We start from the raw sequence: 22,316 nt of genomic DNA, 5'->3' as shown, positions 1-22,316 counted from the left end.
TGTGTGAGTGACATGTCATGTTCCTCTCCCGAACACCTACCATTTTGTCCAATGTCTCCTCTTGGATCCTGGACATTAGCTTTGCAGTGCGACTGGAATATCAAGAATTTGAGACTTTGTAGTACCAGAGGAGGAGGAAAGTGAGTTTAAGAAATGAGTGGGCACATAACTGAAAACACAGCGCTGGGTCAGCTTGCCTTTTAGGACCCTTGTTTTATCAGAACTTGTCCTGGATCGTGTGTATCTGGGATTTTGATAGGTTCCTTTATTGACAGTAACAAAAGTCCACTCCTTTTATATAGTAACAAAAGATCACTGTCACTGAATCAGTCATGAGTACAAAAGACCTTTAGGTCCATAGGTTACCATTCTATAAGGAGGAGCTAGCAGGATTTATTTAGTTGCTTTGGTTTCTTTTTTTGCAGTGCCAAAAGCGATACCATGAAGATATATTTGGGGCTGTGTTTCCACATGAAGTCAAAAGAGATGTAAGAGCCTTGCAATCCATCAGTCCTCGAGCAAATCAGCAAACAACGTTTTAGACAGTTCTTGCACATTTGTTGTTATTTTCGAAAAGGAAGGGGCCAAATCCTCCTTCTGATTCATGGCAAGTCATACACATGTATCTGATGGTAGGATTTGGCCTTTAAACCTTAGCCTTAATTAAGAAAAATAATAAATTTAACTTTTGTTGCTATTTATTTTCAGATTTCTTTTAATAGATTTTTATTATTATCTCTATAGTGAAGATGCAATTTTTTTTTAAATTCCAGACTAGTAAAAATTTAACATTTTTTGTAAATACAAAATAAAACCTCATAAGGAAAATTTAGAATTTTTTACTATATGAGTTAGAATGCAAATATTTTTGTGAAATGGACTGTTTATCTACTTGGATTTATTTATATCAATTGTTTTAGTGCCTATCTTCTCTTTACTTTAAAGCGAGTAATGGATGATTGTGTTTCTTGGAAATGTGCGGTCACACAAGTTGTTGAATTTGAAGTAATGTTTGTCAATGAGATCATTATATAATGGCTCCAAAGTAGAAATACCTGCTGCGTACACTTCAAATGCATACCTATGAGGAGGCAGCAGTTATGAGTTCTGCTTTATGTGATTCAGCACTTTGACCTGAATTGTTGCTGTTACAGAGCCCATGGCAATGAGGTCAGAAAAATTATAAGCACTTTTTATGTTTGTATTCTGTGCTCTGACTTAGTTGATTTGTTTCTTAATAAATGATGCCTTTATATTGAGACAAACAAGTCTGTATGGATTAAATGTACCTCTTTGTGCTATTGGCTTCAGCCTACACAAAGTGGGGGTAGGTAAGTTCTCAGGGTTCAGTGGAGTGGGTTTGGGCTCCAATGAGCATTCCTTCCATAAGCAAACACTCCTTCCATCTCGAGGAGTTGCACAGTCCACCTAAGATAAGTTATGCATAATTGTTATTGGCAGAGACGTGTGAGTCTGGCCCGTGGACTGAGGGACTGGTTTGCAAACTACAAGAATATAAATGGTAATAACAGCAATACATTTTGCCCTACTTGCATTTTGCCTTTGGCTCTTTTTATGCCTTCTAGTTATGTCACAACATCTAGTTTGATCTTTAAAACTACCAGGGTTATATATTCATATTTAAAAAAGCTAAATGTGAGATTTTCCTGTCACCCCTTGTCTCCAGGAGCTGGAATCTAATGAAAACAGAGTTGAGACTCAAAAGTCAACAGTGTTGTGTATATGCAGTGTGTTTCGTGTACTTCAGGACAGCCTTAAGCATAAGACCAAAAATACAGCATAGTTTTGCAGAATTTGAGCAGTGATGTCAGAGAACAGGAAGTGTCGGACAACAGACACAAAGGCAGTAATGGAAAGAGCAGGTCCTTTGCAGGTATGGAGCAGGTCACCTAGTATATGCTGTGAGTGTTACTTTCTGCTATGTTCTATTGATGTTCTTTGATACTAGTTTTTGAGGTGGGATGGAAATAGAACAAAGTAATTTCACTTTCCATTAAGAAAGCTCTCCTTTGGGAGCCAAGTTGTGTTTTCGTTGTGCTCTGGACTTCAAATGAGTCCCATGAGTGTAGGAAACAGAAGAAATAAGTTCCAGACTTCAAAGTGCTAATATGCTTCTTGCCTTTTGGAGGGGTGTATCACAGCACATCCCATTTTCCATGCACATGACTTAGTAGGTGATTTTCCATATCAGGATCCTTTCTTTGTATCTCAGGTAACTCTTCTCCAAAGTAATCACTTATTTTGAAGTATTACCATAATTCTTTGTAAGTGCTCACTTGCACTATTATTAAGGAACCATATTTCACTTGCATTTGGAGGGTGGGAAAATCAAGAAAAAAAAATTGTGCTGTTTATACCAAGTTGAGGACAGACTGGGGTGTCCTCAGATAGTGCCATGTCCTGAAGACATGAGACACCATTGAGAGCTACCAGCTAGGAAAGCAAGAACATTTGTTCCTTCACAGGAACACGGACAAGTTAGAGTAAGAGGAAAATGTATTTATGTATCAGCTCAGAAGCTGCATGACTTTCCAGTGATACATTCTAAGTTGATGAGGCAAGTTTTACTGTGGAACTTAATTCCACCATTGCAGGAATTTCCCCCTGACAGAGAGGTAAGAAGGCAGTTAAAAGAAAGGATTAAAGAAAAGCAAAGATCTGTTCTAACTCATTGTGAATTTATTGAAACTGGTCTCAATCTTCAGTTAATTTCAGTTGCAGCACTGATCTGAAGCTGTGTATAATTGCTTTTTCTACAGAAATAAATGGGGAAGATAAAGTGCAGATGATAGTCAGTAGATAATTACTGTATTCCAAGATGAAAACCAAAACTTCATTTAAGAAGCCAGATGCAGAGTATCTCTTTTAAAACCTTAAAGATGATCAAACAGCCTGCTGTGCATTTATTGAAGTGTTAGTTACAGCCCTGAGTCAGTAAAGTATGTAGTAAGCATACGCCTAAGTTTAAGCACTTAAGGAATTCTGTTAGCCACAGAGGAACTGTTTTCGGCTAAAAGTTTATAGAAGTGATTATGCACCTTGCTGATTTGGGGACCTAATTTTAAATTACAGATTAAACACTTTCTGAAGCAATTGATTAGTTGTTTCATTAATGCCCAGCTGACATGGCTGATGGAATTCAGCCTTCAAAACAGGCTCAATGCCAAGCCACTGAAAAGCAGGTCTTTTGCTTACTCCAGTTCTCTAGTCACTTGTTAATAATTGGTAAGATTCCTTGGCCTCTCAGATGCACAGAGTGAGCTGATCCAGCTGAGCTACAAGTTGCCACAGAGAGTTAGCAGTCCGCATGCTAGTTTGATATGTCACTGGGTTTGCAGTGTAGATATATCAGTTGCTTCCCTATATCCCATGAAACCATGGGGCTCAGACACGTGAATGTGTTCCTGAGATTTAACAGCTGATCTAACATGGATCACAGTAACAGAGTCTGTATGTACTTTCTAACCTGTTGTTAGGTAATATCCATTAACTTAAGCCTCTTTCCTTGAGCTTTAAGTTCATACATACACTGCCTCATGTTTGTTGTGGGCTGAGAGCATGGTTGCATTACTATAGCCTATCAAATGGCTCATTCATGCATCTCAACTCTTATTACTTAGGTTATAAGGTCTTTGTGACTGAGAATGCTTCTGCGTTTGTGTACACTACAACAACACAAATAAAAAGTAATAGCAAGCAAACAAGCAGACAGAAAGCAGTATATATCCTGGCTGTAATGTGGACTTTGTAGAGACTTGTAGCTGCTGTGTAACAAATTAGCACTGATCTTACAAACCTGATAGAAAAGGGAGAAAGTTGATAAAACATGATAATTTTCATTGCAGTTTTTCATCAATCTTTATTTTTGTATCAGTAGCAATATTTGTACATTCCAGAGGCGCCACAAAATTTTATTGGAATGAATTAAGCAGTTGTTAGCTAGCAAAGGCAGTGATGTATGGATATGGTGCATTCGTACCTACTGCATAGCTCAGAGCTGACAGCGGTTCAAGCCTTGCCTTACGGTAGCAGCTGGAGTAATCTTAAGTGCCTCCAGCTGTAGTAGCTGCCCAGGCTGGCTGTGTTTCTCCCTTGCTGGCGTGCAGCCTGCCTGGGAGGGCAGCTGTGTCAGCCAGCTGGGCCTGATGAGCCACCACCAGGTAGGGTGATGGGGAACAGCTGTGCCCCAGGGGGCTGGGCAGCCGAAGAGGCTGGGCAGGGAGTGGAGTGGGGTGCAAGGCTTGTGGATGGAGGGGCTCTGGGACAAGGACGGTGGTGTGAATCCAGGTAGGGGAGAGGCTTTTTTTTTTCTTTTTTCATTATTGGTGTGTTGTATTATTGTTGTGTAGAGAGAGCGTCCTCTCTGAATGTGTGCTCTGAAATGCAGGGAGGTCTTGGTGGGCAGGTTGGCTGGCCTGCCCCAGTGTCGGTGCTGGGAAGCCGGGGTTAGGCCTGGAGAAGTGGGCCTGAACGGCTGCCTTTCAGGGGCAGGAGCAGGCTGTGTCCAGGGAGGGCTGGAAACGTGATGTGTTGTGTCAGGCTCTCCCAGATCTCGGCTCAGCTGGCTGTGTTTGGATCTATGTTTTGTGGGTTGCTGTCTGGTGCTGTCTCTAGGGACTTGGCCGATGTAGTTCCATGCTTGGACTGAAATGTTATATCTGTGCTGTGAGGAGTGTTGAACAGTTGGGATTGTCCAGTAAAGCTGGTAAAAACGGTCCCCTCTAGTTTTAAGGTTTAAAATGCAGTTGAGTGTTATACTATAGCCATCTGCAGCTATGAACGGTCTCTCTTTGTGCTTGAATTTGCCTCTATTGAGATGAGAGCATTGATTACTTTGAAAAAGCTTTTGTTCTCCTTTAGAGTAAGTACAGTCTAGACTATTGAAAGAAATATCATTGAAAAAGAAATATTGTAAAGGCTCTTAAAAATCAAGTAATATGATCTAAGCAGAAAGAATGTATAAATGAAGTTGTATACTATATTGTGCAAATCATAGGCTAAAATGTATTTTTAGGCTTTCAGTAGAAGATAGGTTTGATTTTTTTTGACACGTTGATTTAAGTTTTCGTAAGAATGTGATTTGCCAAACTTCCTGGATAGCCACCAACATTGAGTAATGTCTTACTGTGATACGTAATGACTTGTTAAGCAGTGCACAGCATCTTGTCTCTAAACATGAACCTGGGCCAGAGTAACATCTCTGCAAACCTCAAGTGTATCAATCTGCTGCAGATTAGGAATCTGATGCTTGTAATCAAACTGGTGTTGTCCGTTTGTGGCCACCTTGAAGCACTGAGGCATCACGGTAGATCCAAATCTTTGGAAAAAAAGGGGAAGAACAGTGGGAAATGCCACAGCAAATCTTTCGGATGGGGGAAGTGAAGTTTTAATAGACATCAAGAAATGGGCAGTAAATGCAAACCTCCATATTTGTCAAGTCTCTAAAACTGCTCTTGTAAATCTACTGTTTTTTCTGCTGGGGTAATGCACTAAGGAGTGCTGGTTTGTGTTGGAGGGCTATAGCTTTTGCATGTAGCTCTTGCTGTTTTGTTGTGCAGTAGCAGAGAAAGTCATTGACCTCAGCCTTTGCTTTCCAGCTCTATAAGATAAGTGATTCAGCAGTGCTTGTCTCGTCTAGTGGGTCTGAGATAAGGCTTAGCAGACCGTGATCCGCAGTAGTTAGCGTGGCAATTACCAACTGTTACTAGAGCAGTTATGACTTCTGATTGCTTTGCTGACCCTGCCTCCTGCAGGGTTCGACATGAACGAAGAGCAAAACGTTAATGTTTGTAAAGTGTTGGAGACTCTTGCCTCATCTCAGAAAACGCACTGGTAGTTTCCTGAAGCATGATGAGTTCTGGTCCTTGTCTTGATTAGTGTACCAACAGGTACCACCTGCTGTCTTGGTTGAACAAATGACTGCGGACTCTTAACTGCTTGGCTCCTAGGCTTTTCAACCTTTCCCATCGTAACTGCCCACCTCTCTAAGGCTGACCTCCAGGTTAGAAAAGTGAATGTCATCTGAAAGCATCAAAACGGGCTAGAATAGTTCTTCTCTGATGGGTCTTGGTGACAAGCTATGCCAGGGATTTGCCTGGGTCAGCTGGTGCAGAAAGCCATAATGTAAAATGGCTTTGCTTACTGTGAGGCTCTGCCCCGGGAGAGTGGCATTTTGCTGGGGAGTGTGTGCTCCTCCTTCCCGCACGAGCTGTTCAGCGAGGTGTTGGGGATGATGACTTTCTCTCTAAACCTTAGGTATACATGAAGTGCAATGTCGTCACCTGCCTTCAGATTGACATGAAATCTAAAGCCAGAAAGACACAAAACTCTCATATCAAAGCAAGTAAAACCAGTGCTTGCTGTAATACCTTGATGGGAATAACAGTAATAAGAGGATGCAAAAAGTGAAAGGAATTATACAGTTATTTTGATGAAAATGAGGACTTGCTTCTGACAGAAGATGGCAGGGGGACCTAGGTTCATAAGGGTGCCACTGTGCAGTACTGCCATGTGCTGCATGTCTCTCTGCAAGTTGACTTGAACCACTCTGCAAATAAAATTGGCTAGTATAAAAAGGCCCCTTGACCTGAGACGTGAACTTGGAAAGGGAACCTCTTTTCTACAGAGACAAATACTTCTTGTTTTTCCCTATTTGCTAGCTGGCTTAGTGCTAGATTAGATACTCTTCTACATGAGAAGATGCATCTTGCTTCAGGTAGATAAGAAGCTGTTGGTGCTTCAGACAACCAAATTACTTGGATGCGACTACAACCAGGCAAATACCAGACAGTTCTGGTTCATACTTGATAGAAATGCTTTGGGTCTGCCGTTTTAAATTAAAACAAAACAAAACCCCTTGCCCTTCAAGTTTAATAGAGGATATAATTCATTATTTCTTATTTTGTATGGGAAAACAACAAAGTTTAGCTTATCGAAAGCTTTTTCATTGTTCACACATGAAAGATTTGGATAAAATGGATGAAATGTAAAATTGTGCTCTTTAAAATTCCCTGACCTTCTCCCTACAGGATAGCACAATGCTGCTGTTGTTTTCAGTATAAAGCTGTTTGGCAGAGGTATAATATTCTGGGATTAATTAACACACCATAGTGTCACTTCTGTTAAGGGCAGCAAAGCAGGCTGCATCTACACTGGCAGAACTTCTTCCCCCCAATCCGTAGGTGAAAATGTTGTGGCTGGATCTGCTGTCTGGGAGACCCTAGGTGCTCTCAGCAGCTCCAGCAAGGAGCCTTGGCAGATGCCCAGCTCCACGCAGACAGAGCTGCGCTGAAGTTTGTGGTGCAGGACCAGCGTGCTGGGGTGCCTCCTACGCCGCTTGGAAGCGATGGAACTTGCAAAAGTGTAATGTGGGGTGCTGATATCGGAAGGGAGCCTGTGGCACTACCGCCCCTTTCTGAAGTTAATGGAACCGTCCTCTCTGAAATAGGAGGAAGCTAGCTCAGACTTATCCACAGACTGAGCCGATCTGCATTACGCTGGCCAAACTGCAGGTGCTGGTAGGGTGGAGGAGCAAAGATGGGGGAAGGTCCTTAAGTTCCAAGGAACATCAGGTAAGTGGGCAGGAGGGGGCATGCAGGGAAAGCAGAAATGAACCTTCATCAGCTTCTGCTTTTATGGTCGTATGTTGATGGCAAAGGAGACTTTTGCCAGCAATTATTTCTTTTGCTAATCTGGGGAGTCTAAATCTGATGACAGTGTAAATACAAAGGGTATTGCTGCTCCTTACTGCTCAGCACTGGGTGGAATCGTCCCTGATATGGTGATGTTTTTTGTTGGATAAATTTCTCCAGGAAGTGAAACTGAGTATGGTATAGTCTACAAGGAAAGAAAATGGGCTTAGGTGTTAAGAGTATATTAGCCATTTATTTTCCCAAATAAAAATCTAAGGGATTTAATACCTCAAATCAATGAAATGTTTAATACCACAGACGAGTTCAAACCCTTTAAAATATCTCGGACTGAGAGAAAAATCTTGTGGTAATTTTTTTTCCCCCCCCTCCTCACAGTCAAGAACAAAAGGAATTGTGTGATGTTTTGCCTGTGCTTCACAAAAAGGGGCTATGTAACACGTAACATTCATATGCAGACTTAGATGTTAAGTATAAATGACACCACTAAGCAGACAGTGGAGCTCCAGATGTCTTTGCAGCCGAGAACTTTGTCTAGAAATGAGATAAACAATGAGAGTTGACTTGAGACACTTGTTTCTTATTTCTTTATGCATTCAGAAAATGCCAGGTAAATCTCAGTTCATACCATAGTCTTAAAAAAAAGCTACTGAACTAACTTAGAGACAAGCCTGTTTCTAAAAGGGAAAGAAAAAAACATGCCAATTGGACTGTATTTAGATAAGCAAAATCTATGCTTGCCTTTGACTATAGGGGAATCTGCCACCCGTGGAAGTCTATTTGTTCTCTGAAAGCTCTGTGCCCTGACATTCCTCTTGAGCTAATCTTTCAATGCTTCAAAGAGGTTTCCCTTCAGGATTCCTTCCCAAAACAAACTGAGAAAGACTTAAGTAATCATGTGGAATGGTCCAGATGAGATGGTAAGATTTGGCTAGGAAGAAAAGCGATTTTGCAACTGAACAGGCAGCTGGGAGAAGCATGCATAGCTTCAATGGAAATGCATTTAAAAATTCTGTAAATCATAGTTCATACGCTTAAATGCAGTTCTAATAGGCTGTGTGAATGTTGCTGTTCTGCTCCTTGGGTTTTTTTTTTTTCCTGCTTGTAATGACTCCTGAGCTGAGAAAGGGAAGAGCTTCCAATAGCATGATATTAAGATAATCATTTTTGAAGTTCATTATGTGATGTCTTTAAAAACTAAACATCAAACTCTTTTTGGACATCCTCACTGAATGATCTCTTCAGAAGTTACAGATTGTGTAACCTGAAAAACATCCATCTTCCAGATAATAGTTTTCTCGATTAGAGTTTAAAAGAGCACTTGTCTATTTACCTAATTTTGCTACCTTTTATTTTCAACTTGAGCTGAAGATGCTGACCATGTTCTCATGCTAGGTCTCACCTATGGGTTGGTTCCAGGCCTGATGTCTTGGTCTTGCATAATTAATTATTACTATGTTTTAACTTTTTTTAGCAGTCCTAAAATACTGAGCTAGACTAAACTTGCTCTCAGCATAGTCTAATGCTTCAAGAAAACCAAATGATGGGGTTTCTAAATCACTAAATATCATGGCCCATCATGTTCAGGAGGGAAAATTTCGCATAGATTCAACATCTCTTAAACTTGCATCATACATTGGTCCAGGAGGGAGGCTTGCAAGGACCTGGAAGGGAAAAAAATATCTGTAGTTAACAAAAGTAGCCACGAGGAGGCAATAAAATCACAGGAAAGAAATCGTGCATGAGGCATCATAAACTTCCAGCAACTTGTAAAGAAAGCCTAGATCTGGGTTCTCTTCTCCATATTCTTTCAATTTAATGCCACTGACATGCTTCTTGCCATTTGTTGCAAGAAGCTGAGTAGCACAACAGAAAAACTGAACAGCCTCTTACAGTAACCTTTTATACAACGTGAAGAAATAATTTGCCAGCTGTCTTCTAGCTGAAGGCCTCTCAAGTTTGACTTCTAAGAGGAAACAAAATGAACCATTCCTGAAAAAAAACACAAATGCTTACAATCCCATTTGTGGAAGGATGTCAATGATTCAACCTAATATTATGCAAAGAGAGCAAATCAGACTGACTTATTAATTCAGGCCCTTTGAACTACTTAAAAGAAGCCTATAAGGAATAGCATAGTCTATAGACAAAAGCATCATAGTTTCTAATAATTATTTTTCTTATATGAACTAAATGTGAGATTTTTGTCACCCTTTGAGTACATTATTTCAAAACCTGCTTTATTGCAATAGGATTTCTAGAAACAGGACCTTCTATCATGATAGTTACTTACTCTTGCCCAATTCAGAGAAGGGTATTTAACATGTACTGGGTTGTTCTCCTTTATGAGCACAGATGTACCGTACCCTGTACATACACACTATGCTCTCTGCTTCAATAGCACTAGCTCATAGACTGGCGTAATGGCCACATGTGCCTCTTCAGATGAAGAAAATATGGGATATGGGAAATAATCAAGAATCCTTCCAGCTCAGTGTCTGGAAACGCAGCAAATAGCTGCATGGGCTTAGTTTCTGATATTCCTTGGAAACAGCTTAGACTTCTTTTATCCCTAAGTCTGGTTCTTCTCCTTTCTGAACTTTGTAGTTGAAAGGGATGATGGGATGCGGGTTTTTTTGTTCATTTTTACTCCCTCCTCCCCTCAGTGAGCATTCAATATAGTTCTTCTATTTCACCCACTCCAGTGAAATATTTTTTTGGAATAATGAAATCTGGGAGCCAGGGGCCCCATCAGTGTTTCCTGAAAGGAGGTGTGTCCTTAATTCCCACTGAATTCAGAGTTTTTTAGGAGTCAATTGACACTTCCTTTGGATTTGGTTATGGCCAGCTCCTTCAAGGAAACGCTGCTAGATGATGTGCTCTCAGTACCCAGCAGGCTAGTAAGGAAAAAGCACTCTATAACTTGCTACCTCTCTGCTCGCTGCTGCAGCTCTAGCCCTAGACCTGGCTAGAGAAGCAGAGAGGTGCCCAGACTCCCAGGGAAGGCTTGGTTTCTTTGAAGGTGCTGCTGTCTCGGGGCTTTTCTCTGCCTTGCTGGGGAAGACTGAATATAAGGACTTAGTTCTTACAACCTCAAAACTGATGAGCTCCAAATCCATGTTCTCAGACACTGTAGTTGTATCCACTCTGGTAAAGGGAATCCTGAACTCTAAAAAGTGCTTCCCGTTAACAGCCACCTGCATAACAAATAGCAGTCCTTCTGTCAGAATAAGACCTTTTTGGGTACAAACATTCACAAATTGTAAACCATTTTGTTGATGTCCCATTAGAAAGAGGAGTGAGCAGTGTGTGTATGTATGTAGTGGAATGAATAAGAAGAAGCCATCATTCCCTGTTGTAGTAAGCCACAATAAATGGACGCTACGCTGTTGAAAATTTCGATCAACATAAACCAAATTAACTCAACTTTGCCTATGTGACTTAACCCTGTATGTGTGTGTGCACCTCAATATACGCAAATAATCGCACTGAGATTAAGATTCTTGTTTGCATATCACTAAATACGGGCACAAGTGTCTAAAGGACAAGAGATCAAATATAAAAGTAAATAGCTATTGACCTCACTTGTATTATTGGAAGGGTTCCCATGAACTTAATTTTTCTGTTTGTATTTTTTTAATAATCTAATTCACTATGTGGGGTAATCAAAATCAGAATCTCAAAGAGTCGACCTTTAGTAAAAGGCATTTCTTATGTTCTCTCTTCCTTTCCCCAATGATCTTTTTCAAGGGAGTTGCAAACAATATAGCCGCCCTTCTCGAATCGCGGGTTGAAGTGCAAGGCAATGTCTGCCTGAGGAGATTGGCAAGTTCCACACTGAAAGTTCATGCTGAACTTGTTATTAGAAGGGGGACAGGGAAGATAAAAGATCAATTAATTTTAACTGAAATCCAGAAATATCAAACACACTTGAGCATAGTCTCCTGATAGCTCCTATCCCACACTGTGGGACTCCCTCAGTAGCTGAAAGCTGCTGTGGAAAATCTAGAGCAGCGTAAGTGTAAGCCACTTTCTCATCAAAATATGTTGTGAAGACATATCAAGGATTTTTTTGTGAACAACCATCTCCCTCTAGCCTGGATGTCTGTGCTGCTAGAACTAACTGGCTTTGCAAGGTTACGATCTTGTCAGTATCTAGTTCTGTGTGTTTATTATTATTATTAGTCTGACATACTTATGCTTGCAAATGTTATACTTATGTTGCAAGTGTAGAATATGATGAATGTTGCAAGACTTTCCACACAAGTCCTATTTACTTAAAGCAATAAAATATTGAAAGATTAAATTCTAACTGGAAGGCCAAGAGGTGGAAGTGAGACCTGTTAGGCTGTAAAGGTATTTATAACGTTCTACTTGAGCAGGTCTGCTTCTTTAAAGCTCTGGCCTTAGTCTAGGGGTGATCATTTAAATCAGCTGCATCTAGTCTCTTTAAGACTACACTGATGGCATTCGCTGTGCTTCTGTTTTGGATGCTAAAATACAGTTCAGTATGTGTCCTTGACTGCTGGCTCTAGGTTGTCTTCCTAGAGGTTTGCGTTTGCCCATGAGAAAAGAATTGGTAATATAAACAACGCCACAAGAAAACGTCAAGCCTTTTGCAAGCAAAGTGTATTTTTCTGGCCAGAGCTTTCTGTTTCATCTTTAGTATGGTCTTTAGAAAATCATGCCAGAACCTGAAATGTTTTTTTCATTTCCTTGAAGGGATAGCTTAAAGCATCCTCTCCTCTCCTCTATCGCTCCAGCAGCACCTCAGAAAACTGACAGAGGTGGACAGTTGGAGCTGTTAATCACTACAGTTTTGCAAATAATTTGGGCTGTAAAATATGTCAAGTGTTGAGTGACTAGATTGCTTACTGAGGTTTACAAACATATCTAAGGGGGTTATGGATCAAGCTGGAGGTAAGTTGAAGTTGCAGCATGAGCACTAATCCTAGCTGGGTTTTTGGAGTATTACAATAACAGAGAAACAAAGACTTGTCCTTTCTGCTGCAGGGAATGGCACGTCCAAAATGCCTACCTGTCACTCATTTGGAGAGTGCTTCCTGTCCCAATAATTGGCGTGTCATCACAAAGGCCACCAGGAGTAATGCCAGTAAGTGGGATACTCTAATGTGTGGGAAGAAACTTATTACTTAACTGAGCTTGCAAGGATGGGTGTTGCTGCTGGTATCTGTGATGATATAAGTGCATCTGAGGTAGCTTTTGTGCGACCAGCAGCGAGAAACGGCTGTTTGCAGGGACTGGTGGGTTGCTGTTGTCAGTCGGCACAGCGCTGGCTCCTGCGGCTCCAGGTGGGACCAGGCTGCCTCCCCAGGCCAGGTCACTCCAGCAGCCCCATGCAAGGGGTGGCAGCAGGCTTCAGGTCATAGGATAACTCGCATTGGAAAGGATGTCAGGAGCTCGGCTGGACCAGCCTCCCGCTCAAAGTGGGGCCAGCCTTGAGGCTGGACTGGGCTGCTCAGGGCTTGGTCCAGCCCCATAGGAGGAGGCTGCCTGACCTCTCCGTGCTGCTGGCCCCCCGCGACTATGCTCATGGGGAAAGTGGCTCCTGCACCCAGTCTGCGGGGGCTGCTGCTGGCTTCCCTGCCCTCCCCCCCCCCCCCCCCCAGCCTGGCCACCCCGGGAAGCCGGGTCAGCACGGTGCGGTCCAGCTGCGGACAGGGCAGGCCTGAGCCCACCAGATGCCATGGTTATTCACATCTCAAAGACCAGCCCTTCCCAGCGTTCATTGGACTCTTGAATGTGGCAGGGGAAACCTCACAGGAAACTTGCTTGTTTCTCTGTTCAAGAAAAGGGAAGGGCAGGGAGGAAGGGGACGAAGAACAAGAGTGAAAGTGATAACAGAGCTAACGAGCTGCACATCAGCTGACACACCATGATAGGGTAGTCATCTCTGTCCATCTGCTACTCCTTCATACACTCTTCCTACATCCTCCAGGCTTTCAAATACACTGTCTTCAATTCCTAACTCTAAACCACAGGGACCATCTCCCATTACTTGGAGAAAGGCATGTTTATCGGGGAGTCAGGTCATCCTTTTCTCTTTCCTTTAGAGGTTGAACACCAACTAGGTGAGAGATGGTGCAGCAAGTGCCTTTTTCTTTTTTGATTCTTCCTTGTAAACTTTCTAGTACCCAACACTACTTTTAAGTCTTTGGTGGGGGGAGGGAGAGACTTCTAAGCTTTGCTTCAGTATAAGCTACTGTATGATATATAACTCTTCAGTGAGTTGAGACTCCTCCAGGACAATGTTCTGTAGTGTGTGAAATATTAGTGGGTCACTATGGAAATCTGCTCATATTTTAATTTGGCTACAAGTAAGGGCATGGTGTGAGTGTGCGTCAAACCACAATTCTGTAACATTTGCCTTATCCAGAGCAAAGATTTATTCACTGAAAAGGTTCCTACATATCCAGAACTTCATTAGCATAGAGTGCACTTGTTTTTCCTTTTTCTTTCTTTTTTTTTTTTTTTTTTGCATCAGTTGCATAAACTAATACAGAAACCTTTGTTAATACTAACAATTTTTAATTTAATAGCAATTCTGGAAGACACTCAGTTGATAGAAAATATAAAAAAAATTTACTGTACAAAGTTTACATCACATTTGAAAAGAAAACGTGTCCATTTTCACCATATTACAGACTCCATTTACATTCACTACTGACGTGTGGCTATTGTAGCAGCATCGTACAGCCAGGTTCACATTTACAAGTCTAAAATGATGCAGGCTTACCATGCTATTCACTCCTTCACATCTCTGCAAGAGGAGATAGTACAAGTGATCATAAAACAATGCAGTGTAATGACCCCCACTTGGTTTGCAATGCCTTAATAAGAGACCTTGACTCTTCACAAAAGTACAACGCCACTGGTGTCACTCGATTTCCATGTGTCTTAACAGCAGCTGACTTACACCAGAGAATAATCATGCCCAGAAACAAGAATCAGTCCCTCCTTTAAAATACTGGATCTAGGTGGCTGGGTTTTGCTTTTAAAAGAGCAATTTTAGAGCAGTTAAACACAGAACCAAGATAAGGTTGAATTAGAATCTCAAATCTCATGATTAAAGCCAGGTTTTGAACCCTTCCCGCACCTCGGACAGAGCACAGGGTGCAACTCCAGAGCACTAGCAGCCGGGCCGAGGTGCGGTGGGCTCGGTGCCGCGCAGCTGGGGCGCAGGGATCGGGTTCTCCCACTGCAGTTCAACATGCTTTAAAGCACCGCATGTAGGACCTCAGGTTTTAAGCAAAAGGCCCTGCTGAAACAGATGGGGAAGCTCTGCCTAAAAGCAGAGGTGCCAGCACAGCTCTGTGCCTGGAAACAGTCTTTGCAGACAGTGTTTGAATCCCACCTGAGGGCAGTGGTGGGAAGGACAAACGGTGCTAGATTCCCTCTCCTCTCCCCCTTTCTTTTAGCTGGCTGCTCCTCTAGTGCTGGCTCCCCTCCTCCTAGCCAGCCATCTGACAGAAAAAGTTTAAGAATATATTGCTTTGTCAGCGTTACACTTGTCACAGTGATGTTAATGCTGATGAAGAAGCAAGGAAACGCTCTGTCTCGCTAAGCTGTGGAGTCGCACACTGAGAAGTTTTGGGTGTCCCAGCTTTAGGGAATGCAGATGGCAGAAATAAATAGTGAGGAGCACACCAAGGGTTGCTGCTGCCACCCTTGAATGCAGAAGCAGCTAACAGGCTGTTCAGAGCTGAAGGCTACAAAGCAATGGTTTGCTCTAAGTACCAGATGTTTTTGGTTTTTTGGTTTGTTTGTTTGTTTTCCTCTCTCTAAGGCAAAACGCATAGTGAAGCCAATGGAGGTTTCTGTCTACCGTTGCTACACGTGCTACGAAGCACGTTTCTCCCTGCTTTGAGCTTGTATTGTGCTATCGCTATTTAAGCAGTACTTGCAAGGAAAACAAATTCTGCTTAAAACTGCTGACACAACTTGAATCTTATTGTGAGAGAACAAACAGTAGTAAGACCCAAGAGGCATAGGTTAAACACACAGGTATACTTGGAAGGGTCTTATTTGCTTAGTAAAATGAAGTGGTGGGAGAGGGAGGATATTAAGAGTATTGCAGTGCCACACTGGGCCACCACCAAACGAATATATATATATATTTTTGTTTGAGATGCATTTAAAAAGTCATTCTAGTACAATAATTGTAAAAAAAAAAAAAAAAAAAAAAAAAAACCTGTTGACTTGTATGTATAGTAGGAGTTAAGTTTTCTGCCCAACAGAACTCAAGAATTTTTTTGTCACTTAATTTTGCTCTGAAAATTGGCCACCGTAAGCAGCTGAACTGAGTGCTTACTGCTCTGCTTGCCTTGGAGAACTTCAGAGCTCTTTTTTCTATGAACCTTGTTTCAAAGCCTTGTAAACTACAAACCCCTACTACACCTTTCACCGTAATGTGCTAGTACTGTGAAGTAGCACCTTTGGAGAAATGAAATTCAGTGACTCCTAGGGAGTCCTGATGAACTATCTCAACAAAATAAAATAGTATAAGGACAGAAGGAATCTCAGTGTTCGTTGTATAACTAGGGTCCCTCTGCTGCCCTGGCTTGCTGGAGATGGCAGAGCAATGGGAATGGGAGGCGTGAAGGAGCCTTCCTTGCACTGCTTGCCATTTGCTGTTTGATTTGCAAGTGGGATGATGCCTCTGTTGCCTTCGCTGTGTAATCGGATGCAGCCCTTCTAACCTGCGTATCAGACTGAAGTCTTAAAATTAACCTTTGAAACAAGTCTGAGCTGTTGGGGTGAGTCAAGTCACCAAGATGTTACTTTCCTAGTTGCAAGGTTTTGGTCGTTCCTTGTTTTAAAAAATTTAAGACTAAAACAGTTCCCCCCTGCCCCTTTTTTCTTCCTGGGGAGAACTAACAGTTTGCAAACTTATAGGAGCTGGTAAGCGTATGTGTGTGGAGGTGGGGGAAATGAGTGAATATCTTAACAAGTTCTGCACATGAGGACCTTATTTAACAGAAAACAGATTTGTTATGGCTGTCCCCCCCCACCCCCAACTTGTCTCTCTTCCTTCTCCTGCAGCTCTGAAAAAATGTTTTCTCCACAAGTGAAATGCTGGCTGGGGCAGCAAGAGTCTAGTCTTGCTGGTCAGTGTTTTATTTCTAGAAATGCTGCTAATTTAGGGGACTGGGATTTGATGTGCCCGAAACTTCAGAAGAAGAATTCGGCACCTGGGATCTAACATTCCTTCCTGTGCACAAAACTAAAACTAGTCTTAGCAGCACATGTGCAACAGATGATTTGGCCCTCTTTTTTTTTTTTTTTTAAAAAAAAAAAAAAGCTCAAATAGCAGATTGTTTCTTCTCTTATTTGGCTGCCTTGGGCTTCTGCTAAATCCAGCACCATTCCCAAACCAGCACAGAGCGTGCTGTCATCCCTCCATGGCTGAAGGCTCCTAAAGCATCCCTTTGCCTTTCCACCTCCCTAGCTGTCCTTGCCCAGGGTGACTTCTTTTGGTTTCACCAGCTCCTATTTGGTAGAGTTCACTCCTAAACCCTCTTTGTGCTCAAACCTGCCTGAGTTGGGAGGAGTTTTAAGGGAAGGCTGCTGCAGAAATGTAAGGGCAGGGAGTTAACTACTTTCTGGCCTGACCTGGCATGGGTGACAAGTAAGCCTCCAAGCCACCTGCACCTCCAAGCCCCTCACTTACGTGCTGAGGGTTTAAAGAAACGCCCAAGCTCTTCAGGAATCCTCTTTGGCCTAGCCTGAGCAGTCAGCAGGGCACAGAGCAGCATACATGACCTCCCCAAGGAAGCAAGCTGCATTTCTTCATCCTGAGGTGTAAGAAGCCATTGGCGTGACTTTTCAGGCTTAGCTCCAGCAAAGCCAACAGGAGCAGAAGGTGCCTTCAGTTTACAGAGTGAAGCTGTTAAGGCATCACTCTGCAGGTACTGCTCCCTCTTGGGGCCAAAAGAGAATTTAAGGCAGTTCCTCATTTAAAAGCTACTTTTTTTTTTTTCTCCTTCCCCTAAAGGCCAGTCATTGGTTACTGTCTTAATCCTGCTACTGGACTATATGAGAGCAAGCAGCATTTATTGTGATTTCTGTGTAGAAGAGGCCTTGATGCTGTCTTTTAACTGAAATCTAGCCTATGTGATAACAAACTCTACTATCAGAAGCAGATTTGCACCAGTGTAACTTAAACTGAGGTAACCCAGAGCTTAGACCAACCCCTCTGAAGCAAATCAGAGCTCAGTGATTAGTTTGGCCACATCACAATGCAATAGATTAATTTTTACCTTACTGAAAGAAAAATGCAGTTGATAACTCCATTCCCTTACACTGGATACACAGCCATTCTGAAGCGAACCTGTTCCACTTGTCTTATTGAAAACAAATCCTTTGGAGGCAGAAGATAGCTCCTATTTATACCATAAATACAAGAAGGAACTAGAAAGTTGGTTTGGTTTTTTTTCCAGTGCTGTTTGAATGGCTGTAGTTAAACTTGATTCATGTTTTATTATGCTTAAAAAAATATAGTTCACACAAGTATAATGTAAACATTCTTTAAGTAGCTGCTGGTGCTCCGGCAGAATTCAGACTTTGCAAACAACACAGGACTGAACTGACGGTCGTGTGGCTGCACCAGTTTCATAGCTTGGAAGATTCTGTGAAGGTTTCTGATGCTTTGTGTAAGTAGAAGGTAGACAACGTTATCACAAGACAACTACACACCATGCTATATCTTTTGATTACTTGGTTCCAGGATTCCCAAGCCAAATCTTTCAAAACGCAGGACAACTTTGCTACTGTTAATGCTGAAAAGAGCAGGGAGGGAGAGGAGAAGGGAGAGGGAAAGAATTATTTTTAATTCCTTTTACAAAGCTAGAGTCCTACAAAAAGAAATAAAATGGGTTAGATTCTGATCTCATACAACTTCATATCATCTTGCAAAGAGGTTTAAGTAACCACGCAACACAGTGAACTTATTCATGCTAACCTCATCACTGGAAACACACAGCACAAATCTGATTTGCTTCAAATTGGAGAAGTAAAGCCTGGAAAACCAGAGATTTTCATAAATGCCTACAGTGGGTCAGATGCCTGACAGCTGTTTTCAATGGGCACTGGGTTCCCTTGGCGTAGAAGGGAAGGAAAAAATGACTTACAGAATTTCTTTAAGGGAAAGGAGCATTTTGACAAGATATATTAATTGTTTTTTAAAAAAAATTGCTCCTCTTCACAGACTGTAGCAAGTGCATAAAGATGTATTTTTTTTAAGATAAAGTTAGCATAGCTAGAAACACTTTCACTTGCAAACTGCCTTTCTACATACATGCACTCAGGTGATGGCAAGACAGACAGCCTGAATGTGAGCTCCGGCAGGAGACTTTTCATTGTAGCATGCAGGCACCTGAGTTTCTGAGGGAATGAGTATGGGTGTATTTGTCCTCACTGAAAATAGTTTTAAAAAAAAAAAAACTCTCTGGTTTTTGTTGCTCACCCTCCTCTGTCCCCATCCTTTCACTCCTGAAACAAGGTATTTTTCAAAATTATGAATCATTAACAAATGAAAAAAGACCTGTCATAAAAAGGCACATATTTGCTGGGCTAGGTACAATTCTGCAAAGCCCCTAATGCCAGGTCAGGCATTTTGTTGAACAGAGGAGGCAAACAAAAGCAAATCATAAAACACAAATAGTTGGATTTGCAAGGAAGGGAGAAAAAGGAACAGAAAGGAGCTCTTGCTTAATTCCTCTTAAACAGCACTGCAGCTGATCCTGGCTGACCCGTGTGGACCAAGCCTATTGTCCTGACTGCTGCAACTCTGACTTTGGAGCAGCGCTGGCAGCCTGGCCCCAGGTAGGCTTAGGGACTACAGCTTGCCCCAAGCAGAGCAAGGACCATCCTTCTCTTCACACGAGTCATTTGATGCTTCATCCAGCCCCCAACAAAATTGCCACTGGCTTCAATGTAATGCTGGCTCTGGTCCCAAGAGCAAGAGAGATCTGGCATAATCTGGCCCTTAACTTCTGTTGGTTTGCAGTTCAAGTTGTGTGCTCAGTTATCAGCTGTGCCCAGGGAATGCACCTTTTATCTTCAGTCACAAGCCACCGTCTAGCACTAAGGATGACAGGCATAACCTCAGACAACAACTAGAAACTGTACCCTCTGCTACACGAGACTTGCAGGACATACACAGTCATAACAGTTTCAACAAAACCCCCAAACTGCTGGGCGGGACACGTGCGGCACTGTTGTTTGCACCCTGCTAGTTAGAGAGCAGGTTACTAGAACGTTTCCAGGAAGAAGTTACAGCCTGCTGAAATGCTTCAGAAGTGAAAGATGGCCGTGTTGTTAGACAGTAACTTCTTGCAGACAGTTGTTGTTATTCAAGCTAACAGCCCACACCAAGCAGAAAAAGGCAGAAAAGGAGAATTCTGATAAAGTGTTGATTACGTCCATGGGTTAATTTGGTTTGGTTTTGGTGGGTTTTTTTGTTTGTTTGTTTTAAATGGAAGGTGATTGTCCAAGTTGCCGATTAGGATACAACACATGGAAGCATGCAAGGTGGAGCCCATTACTGCACCAGTAGCTACAACCTACAAAGAAATATGGGAGGGAAGGGAAAAAGACACCGTGAGAGTTAGTTTTCAGTTATTTAAAGCAAGCTTTTGAGAACTACATATTACAAAGCTTACACCAAAATAAAGCATGGGGTTAGTGCAATGTTTCTCGAAGGATTTGTCAGAGGGGATGTGTTTGCAGGGGGTGAACAACAACTGAGTTGCCTGCCCTTTCATTTCAATGGGTACTAATTCAGCTGTCAACATTGATAATGAACACTGACAGTTAAAATATTTCTCTGCTCAAAGCATGCAAGAAGGGTGAAGTATTAATGTATGCAGATTTACATGCCCCACAGGCAGAGGGAAGGGTGTCTGTCTACGTAGGGAAAATAATCAGGGTAGCTGCTACGTTAGACACGATTCCACAGTTCCACAAGCTGTTCAAGAATAATTCCCTATGGAAACACTAATCCAAAATAACTACCTGGCAAATTACTCTGGAATTGAGCATTCTCATGCACTGATGGCCCAAATGGGAAGCATTACTTCAAGTTAATTTCCAGTGTGATGTTAGAGGACAGTGCAATAGTGTGATTTTTCTGCAGGGCAAAGTGTAGGCAGTCTGGGCTCTGCCTGCTCTGTAGCGTCTAGTTAGGTAGGTGAAAAGATCCCAAAACCGTTGTCAGAGTTAACAGTCCAACACAAATGGCTCTTATTGTATAGAGAAATGAGGGTGTGAAAGTGTTGCCATACAGGACACTGGTGTTGGAGTATACTGTGTTTCCGTAGCAAGGAAAAAATATTTCCAAGAGGACTCTGCCATGTTATACAAATCTCCTAGCAAAAGAACTGTTGTGTTATGTTTTGAGGACAACTTAAATTCAATCGCCCTCCTTTGAGAGAGTGGAGGATTAGTTTAAAAAAAAAAAAAAAAAGCCACAAATGAGGCTGAATGACTTAAGGAACTGAAAAGCACGTACTCAAGGTAGCTGCTACAGATATGGCCAGTGCAAACTGTGTCCAGAAACATGGTTGAAACGCATGGGTTATGTGGAATAAGCGTGCTCAGGGGAAGAGCCAGGGCATGTTTTTGGTTTCTTCAAAACCACCTCAGTTGGCAGATCCTGCACCTTTTCAAAGCCAGGCTGCATACCCCTGGGAACGCAGGACCAGGCAGGGCCCTGCAGCACAGCCCTGTCTTAACCTCTCACTGCGGAGACATGTTTCACCACTCAGACTCATTCCTAAACCTGTTGCTTGTACCTCTTCTTGCCAACAGTCACCATTAGGTGCTTTTGCCTGTTCCTAAGCTAAAGGATGCAGGCAGGACTCGATTACTCGTCAATGATGAAAATGACAGAACCTTGATGATCATCACATTTTGCAGCCTATAGGTTGGTGTCAAAAGGTCACTGTAACATTCATGTTTTATTCTTACATTTGATCTTGTTTAGTCTCATTATTGTGCTGGACCAGATTTTATGGGTACTGATTTCCTTCTAATTGCTCTGAGCGTAGTAGCATCACTTGCTCTCTAACCCCACAACATGCATGAAAGATTTATGTTCAAAATGCTTTAAGCCAGAAGAAGGAAAAAATTAAATGTTTCTCTTAAATTACAACTGAAAAACAGGTAAGGAGGAGCAATTGCATACAGCTACACTTTTAGCTCTATCTTTGCTGGTTTCTCTTCAGGTTTTATTTATGTTAATCCTGAAAATTGAAATCACAAGGACTGACACTGTAGCTATGATGGTTCTCCTAAAGTAATAAGCGTTCAGGGTGCAGAGAGATACCTTGTCTCTCAACTGTATGCCACAACATAGAAGCAATAATTGATGAGGCAAATAACTACTGTCAAATGTAAGAATACTTTACATCTCTCCTTTTTGATGTATCCTTTTTAAAAGGAGTGCTGTGAGTTGCATATACACCCGTCCAGTGCAGGGAACAAAATCACAGATCTGTTTATGAGTGACTGGATAGTAAATATTGAATCTTTTGTTGATAGTAATGCCTTTTTGTATAATGACGGTGCCATGGTCTTTAGAGAAGCATTTGCCATTTTGAAATTATTAAATATCATAATGTATTA

General features: G+C 41.9%; 3 protein-coding genes across 13 annotated transcripts in view; 1 reads left to right on the top strand and 2 right to left on the bottom strand.

The window, feature by feature from the left end:
- NOS2 (nitric oxide synthase 2) overlaps window positions 1-1,261 on the top strand; it is a 33,771-nt gene extending 32,510 nt beyond the window's left edge. For 10 of the 11 annotated variants that reach the window (XM_068909291.1, XM_068909290.1, XM_068909289.1 and 7 more), the window contains one exon: window positions 426-1,261. In XM_068909291.1, coding sequence (XP_068765392.1) covers window positions 426-542 — 117 coding nt within the window. In that variant the 3' untranslated portion in view covers window positions 543-1,261. The remainder of the gene's footprint in view (window positions 1-425) is intronic. The other variant, XM_068909298.1, reaches the window with a different exon arrangement.
- Window positions 1,262-4,224: 2,963 nt separating this feature from the next.
- Window positions 4,225-11,546, bottom strand: LGALS9 (galectin 9; the record flags this gene model as incomplete). Its single annotated transcript, XM_068910576.1, is given in 3 exon segments — window positions 4,225-9,334; window positions 10,763-11,091; window positions 11,324-11,546. Coding segments are annotated over 3 exon segments (633 nt in total), but the record flags the coding sequence as incomplete, so codon positions are not given.
- Window positions 11,547-15,096: 3,550 nt separating this feature from the next.
- Window positions 15,097-22,316, bottom strand: part of KSR1 (kinase suppressor of ras 1) — a 75,246-nt gene continuing 68,026 nt past the window's right edge. The window contains exon 20 of the mRNA XM_068910209.1: window positions 15,097-18,469. Coding sequence (XP_068766310.1) covers window positions 18,391-18,469 — 79 coding nt within the window. The 3' untranslated portion in view covers window positions 15,097-18,390. The remainder of the gene's footprint in view (window positions 18,470-22,316) is intronic.

This window comes from Struthio camelus, chromosome 16, assembly GCF_040807025.1.
Source record: "Struthio camelus isolate bStrCam1 chromosome 16, bStrCam1.hap1, whole genome shotgun sequence".
Taxonomy (NCBI): Eukaryota; Metazoa; Chordata; class Aves; order Struthioniformes; family Struthionidae; genus Struthio; species Struthio camelus.
Note: the sequence above shows the minus strand (reverse complement) of the source record. Positions and strands in the feature narration are given on the sequence as shown.